Source organism: Gracilinanus agilis, unplaced genomic scaffold (assembly GCF_016433145.1).
Source record: "Gracilinanus agilis isolate LMUSP501 unplaced genomic scaffold, AgileGrace unplaced_scaffold50721, whole genome shotgun sequence".
Classification (NCBI taxonomy): domain Eukaryota; kingdom Metazoa; phylum Chordata; class Mammalia; order Didelphimorphia; family Didelphidae; genus Gracilinanus; species Gracilinanus agilis.
In genome coordinates, this window is record NW_025385490.1 from 1 (window position 1) to 6,697 (window position 6,697).

General features: G+C 45.3%; 1 protein-coding gene across 2 annotated transcripts; it reads left to right on the forward strand.

The window, feature by feature from the left end:
* Window positions 1-53: 53 nt before the first annotated feature.
* Window positions 54-4,929, forward strand: LOC123255727 (vinexin-like). Of its 2 annotated transcripts, XM_044684470.1 has the most exons (6): window positions 54-164; window positions 652-791; window positions 1,003-1,055; window positions 1,203-1,249; window positions 2,626-2,740; window positions 4,764-4,929. In XM_044684470.1, the coding sequence occupies exons 2-6, from the start codon at window positions 728-730 to the stop codon at window positions 4,833-4,835; spliced, it is 351 nt and encodes a 116-aa protein (XP_044540405.1). In that variant the 5' UTR covers window positions 54-164; window positions 652-727; the 3' UTR covers window positions 4,836-4,929. The 2 variants fall into 2 exon arrangements, with proteins under 2 accessions (XP_044540405.1, XP_044540404.1); XM_044684469.1 differs by lacking the exon at window positions 54-164 and having other exon boundaries at window positions 284-791.
* The last annotated feature ends 1,768 nt before the right edge of the window (window positions 4,930-6,697 follow it).

Below are 6,697 nucleotides of genomic sequence, written 5' to 3' on the forward strand. Positions count from 1 at the left end.
GGGGAGAGGGTTGGGGCGGGACTCAGTCAGGAGGAGGGAGGAGGACAGAGGACATCGATCCTGGGAGCCGGAGCTGGAGGAGGAGAGAATCGCTGATGTGGAAAGGGCAGAGCAGCCGGGAGCTCGGGACAGAGGAGGGAGGGACTTGGAGAGAGGAAAACAAGGTGGAGGTGGAGGAGGCCAGGAGAGGGGGAGGGAAGGGGCCAGGACTCAGAAAGGGGGGCCCTTCGGGGAGGGACACAGCTTAGGGGACGAGTTTGTCGTTTCTGTGGGCGCTGGGAAACTTTTTGGCTTCGGAGTCTCTCCGTCTCCCTGGAGACCGGCTGGGCTAGGAGGGAAAAGGGACTTTTCCAGGGCAGGGAAGTGGGATGGTAGGGTCCCTTTCCCTTGCACACCACCTCAGCATGGCCCAGGCCTCCTTCTCCTTCTCGGGGTCTCCCCCTTCCCATGGCCTCACCCCTTCCTGACTTGGGGCGGGAGGGAAAGGAAGTCGGATATCCTGCTGAGATCCAAGAATCAGGGAGTGGAGGTGGTCGTGGTCGCTTGGGTAGCACTTCTGGCAGGACAGGGGGAAATCTTTGAAGTGGTGGAGGTCCCCAAAGGAGCAAACTGAGTGTGCATGTTCCTCCCGTCCCCCACCCCATCTACCAGCTTGGCTCCCGCCCGGGCTTCCAGTCCATCCCAAGCACTTTACCATAGCACCTCACGAGCCCTGAGCCCCCACAGAATGGAAGATGGAGGGAGTCCCTTCTTGGGTCGGAGAGATTTTCTCTACCCACCCCCAGCCCAAGGTAAGAATGAGACCCCTCTCCCAGCCCCTCCTAAGATTCTCATCCCTTAATCTAGCTCCTCTTTGCTGCATAGACCCCCCCCATTTAGCCTTATTTGCGGGTGCTGGTAGCCAGGGCGGGAAGCATGGGGCATCTTTACTCCCTGTCCTTCCACTTGCCCTGACCCTGCTTGCCCATGGCATTGGGCTGCTGAGTTTGTGGTTCTCTCCAGATCCAGGTGGGGCAGAGCTTGGGGATGGCCTGGCCAAGAAAGAAGAGAAGAAGGTAAGAGGTGTCCTTGGGACATGGCTCCAGGATATGGGGCTGTATTCTGCGGGGAGGGGGAGTGGATACCCTGGTGTCATTTGTAACTCTTGGAGGGATGTAAGTTTGGCTGGAGATAAATTCTGTTCTTTCTCTCCTTTTGCCCAGATGAAGGCTGCACGGCTCAAGTTTGATTTCCAGGCTCAGTCACCTAAGTAAGTGTCCATTCTTCCTTCTCCCTCCTTTGTCTTTGGGGAAGGAGCGTCCCTGCAGGTCCATTCAAGGACCTTGCTTTCCTCTCAGTATAGAGTTCTGAAGCTTGAATCATTATTGCCTCATAAAGGAAAGTCATAACCAAATTTGGGTAAACAGAGCTTTGTGCCAGGTACCCCATCACATTTAGAGCCCACAACTGATACCCGCTCCACCCCTTACAGATGAGTTAGTCTCCCCATGGGTAGGTAACTGTGCCAACAAATAAGAGGGTGATACCAACGCCTCTCATTCCTCTTGCCATATAGCTGACCTGACTCAAGTAGCCCCCATCCCTCCACAAGACCTGGGGAAGTGAGACTCAGACACCTGCTCTTTTCACAGACCCAGAATGGCTCTAACAGCCTGAGTACCTTTCTGAGGCTAGGAGGTGTGTGCATGTTGTGGGGAGGGATGGGGAGAGTGAGCAGCCCTCAGTCTTTAAACCTCTGCTGGGGAATGTGCTGGGTACTTGTGTGTGCCACAAAGGGAAGGGTTACTTGCCTGTTTTGGAGAAGTATATATAATCTTCCTGTTCTGGGCTTGGCTCATTTTCAACCCAAAGGGTGAAGGAAGGCTCAGACTAGGGCATCATGGAAGGGGGCATCTCAGAAGCATTGGAGGCAATAGTGTCAGAAATTTCCACCCACACCAGCATTGTGAGACTTCTTTGCCTTCCCAACCCCCCTAGCCAGGCTTCTTTGAAAATCTGAAGGAGTCTGGTGCCACTCCTTCCTGGGACCATAGCCATTCCAATGAAATCCCAGCTCCCTCTATGTACACACAGTGAGAGGGACACTACATATACATGCCTCTGTTTACATGGATGGGTGGGTTGTGTTGGAAGAGGAGGGCACCTGGTAGCCCTGGGCACAACCGAGGAATAGTGGCCCTGGAGGAGAGACAGATGGGTGGAAAGCTGTCCTATCTCTTTCCTGAATTCTCCCCCACCATGCTTTGTCTTCTCAAGTCCCTAGATCTTCCATGAACTAATTAGCAACTATCAAGAATAATTAGTTAAAATAGGAAGCTCCTAGGTGATCCACAGGGGTAAGTTCTCCATTACCTCAGACCAGGTTCCTGGTGTGATCTCTCTTCCCCCTTTCAACCAAGGCTTCCTTTCCTACCTCTTGACCCAGTGACAAAAGTTCCTAGTGATGCCCACACAGGAGTAATGACCCCTGGGTTGAAGTTGGGACCTAGATTTGAAGAAGGAAGTAAAAAGGACTCTCGTAGCTTTTGGATGGCCCCAAGGGCTTAGTCCCTTTTTCCATGCCTTTCCCCTACCACCTTTTGATTTTGAGGGACCTTAGAGTGACTTTTTGTGCATGGCCACTAGGGAGTTGACCCTGCAGAAGGGAGACATTGTGTACATCCACAAAGAAGTGGACAAAAACTGGCTGGAGGGAGAACACCATGGGCGGCTTGGCATCTTTCCAACTAACTATGTTGAGGTGAGTGAAGGACTTCTTTGCTGGGGTGGGATTGTTCCCCTGTTTCCTCCCTAAGGATATCTTTCCGATTAATGTCTTCATCTGCATATCAGTCTAGAGACCCAGCAATTGTGACTACTTTCATCATCTAGTTCATAATAATTATATCAATAACACTACCGCCGCCAATAATAATAATAACAATAACAGCTAACTTTATATAGTGCTTTCAGTACTTTTCCACATGTTCTCATTTGGTTCTCGAAACAACCCTGTGAGGTAGGAAGTGTACTAATTTTTCTTCAACCAAGAAAAAAAGGTGATTTATTATAAATGATCTGATACCCACAAAGAGAATAGTTGGCCCAGAATATTGAGAGGCCCCATAGCATATAAGTAAATGAAGGGTGGGGGCAGCTGGGTAGCTCAGTGGAGTGAGAGTCAGGCCTAGAGACAGGAGGTCCTAGGTTCAAACCCGGCCTCAGACACTTCCCAGCTGTGTGACCCTGGGCAAGTCACTTGACCCCCATTGCCCACCCTTACCACTCTTCTACCTATGAGACGATACACCGAAGTACAAGGGTTAAAAAAAAATAAGTAAATGAAGGGATCTGGGGCAAGTAGATCTTTTGTTAAAACATAGAATGTCCTGTGTCTGGGAGGATTCAAATGGTGCTAAGAGTTCTATGTCTGATGGTAGAGGTAAGAGTTGGGCCATCTTCAAAGGTCGATTCAGCCAGGTGTGACCAAGGGCCTGGCATTATAGCTCTGTTCCTTTGGCCTCAGTGGTCAACATGGGCTGCATGGACCTCTACTTGCCTTTTTCTCTTGTATTTGAGCCTGCAAATTGATATCTCTCTCCAGTTTTCATGATGAAGTGGAAATCAACAACATAATACTAGATCAGGAGGGGAGTATACTTATTATTATCATCATTATTACTTTTGTAAAGATATTTCACCAATTACATGTAATAACAACTTTCCACATAAATTTTCTGAACCGGAGTAAGCAATTTGGTCTGCATTATACATGTATTATCATGCAATGCATATTTCCACATTATTCATTATTGTAAGAGAATACTCACATAGTTAATATACCCTTTTCATAAATCACATCAGAGAATTGAGGCTCTGATGTGCATTGTTTTACAGCTAGCAAGAGGTAGAGATAGGATTTTTCTGACTTTGAGTCTTGCATCCTTTCCGTGATACCTCAACTGCCATTCAGGATAGTCTAATTAATTTACTAAAGTGCTCTGTAAGCCTTAAATTGTTCTATAAATGTAAAGTCATTTTCATTATCCCTTTGGGCAGATATTTATACTGACTCCCTGCAAGAGGGAACTTACACTGATTTGAAGGGCTAATGACCTCTCCTTTACCATACTCTTATCTTTGGTTTTCCAAATGATCCCAAAGGGTTCATTTTTGATCACTGCAATTTTATAATTAGCATTCAGTTCTTTGAATTAAGATCTTGTTAAGTAGAATGTAAATTCCTTGAAGGTAGGGATTATTTTTCATTTTTTATCTTTTTATCTTGGGCATCCCTGTTCCTATAATACTTTTTAATCATTATTTTTTGTTTAATTCTTCTAGCCATAATTTCTCAAGTAATGTATCTGCTTGTTGTTTAGGATGTCTTTTGCCTGTCTTTGTATGTCCAGTGCTTAATAAATACTTATTGACTGACTGATTAAATTGGGACTTTATTAGGATCAGGCTCTGCCTAATTCAGGAGGAGATATTAGGGCCTTCTATTGCCCTGATCTGTATTATTGGATTTTTACCTTTACATTCTCTGAGTTTTGAGTACTGTATTCTTTAAGGAACTCAGGGACAGCTCAAGCCAAGGAATTGTAAACGTACAGGGTTTCCATTTAAGAGTGTTCTGATATAGGGCACTGTCTGATTGCCACGCCCCTGGTCTGAGCTTTGCAGGTTATAGACTCCAGTTTGGGTCTGAGCAATACAACTGCAGACCTGTCTCTAGATGGAACTCCAGTAAACAGTTGCTGGCCCTAGCTCCTGTTTTCTAGCTGAAAGGATCTACTGCTTCAGATCAATACTTCCACCTTACCCATGTCCCTAACCTGGATACTCATCTGTGACCTGCATCTTTGACCTTGTTCTAAGGAGACCCAACCCTGTTCTACAGTTCTTTCACTGGTTTCTTGCATGTGGCTTGACTTCCTTTTTTAAAAATCGTACACCCCCCCCCAATTGCATACAGAAATAACTTTTAACATAGATTTTCTGACATTTTGTGATCCAAATTCTCTCTCTCCCTCCCTCTCTCCTTCCCTCCCTGTTCCTTCAGGCAGCAAAAAAGATAAGACATGCTGCCTTGCAGTACATATTTCCATATTTGTCATGTTGTGAAAGGTGACACATGTCACACATTCAAGAAAATTCCTCAAGAAGGAAATAAAATGAAAAATAGTATGCTTTGATCTTCATTCAGACTCCATTGGTTTCTTCTGTGTTGATGGATAGCATTTTTTTCATTATGAGTCTTTTGAGGTTATCTTGGATCCTTGCATTGCTGATAATAGTTGTCATTCACAGTTGCTCATTGTCCAATATTGATGCTACTGTGTACAATGTTCTGATTCTGCTTGCTTCACTTTGCATTAGTTCATACAAGTCTTTCCAGGTTTTCCTAAAATTGTCCTATTCATCATTTCTTATGGCACGATAATATTCCATTACAATCATATACTACAACTTGTTCAGTATGGCCTAAATTCTAAATCTTGGAATGGAAATTGGCCCTCTTTGGTTACTCCTTTGATTTCTGGGTCACCATTCCATGTCATGTCCTTCCTAGATTTTCGATGCAGTAGTAGTAGGAGAAATCTGGGTCATACTCCTTCTTCTACTCTGATATCTTTGAGAGTCTTTCCAGTTTCTGCCTTTTTCTTCCCCTCCAGCTTGACATTATAAGTACTTAGTAAATGATTTGGGTTGTGGTTGATCTCCTGTCAAGGTGGAATCTTAAATCTATATTTTCATTTTAATTCATTTTTAATCCTAATTTTAATTCCTAATCTCTCTTTGGATTAGGAATTCAGTTCAATAGGGCAAGCATTCATTAAACACGTGGCAGCTGTTTATGCCAGGCACTATGCCCAGTACTGAGAATACAAAGATGAAAACAAAATAACCCCTGTCCTCAAGGAGCTTCCATTCTACTGTGGGGTGGGAGTTAAATTGTGTACACTATTGTGTACAAGTAGGATGCTATATGAGGAGAGGGAGAGAACACTAGGCATTGCAGGGATCAGCAAAGGTATCACCTGAGCTGAGCCTGAAATGAAGTTAAGGATTCTAAGAAATGAAACTTGGTGCAGGGGACAGAAATACAATATCATGTATAGGCAATAGCAAACAATTAGGCTGAAACGATGGAATGTAAGCACACATTAAGTCCCTGTCAGGCACACAGACACAGACAGAGTAAGATATGTTCCCCTTTCCTGGGGAGGAATGAGTTTTATGATATCCAGAGAGACCCTGAAAATTGGGGCATCTAAGGGGGCAAGAAAGGGGGGGGGGGACAATAAATTAGATAACAAATAAATTAAAGATTTGGCCTAAGGCTGGCAGCTTCCAGCTGAATGAAAAAAACTTAATTCTGGGCTTGAGGACCTTCCACTAATCTGATTTCATACCCCTCCACCTCACCCAGCCAAATAACATACTCACACTCACCCTTCCCCTCCACCCCTGGCCCCCAAGGCTCCCCTTAACCTTCCAGACCGCAATTCAAGCCTCATTCCAGGCACCCAGTCTGTCCCACGCCCATCTCGTTCCCACTTTCAGGCCTTTGCACATACCTTTCTCCACCTGGAATGCACATACTTACTTTTCCAAATAACTTCTTAAGACTTAATACCTGCCGCTCCTCTCTCTAATTCATTCGTCACCACGGTCTGTGAAATTTAGGTCTATTGAATGGGCATTTTTATGC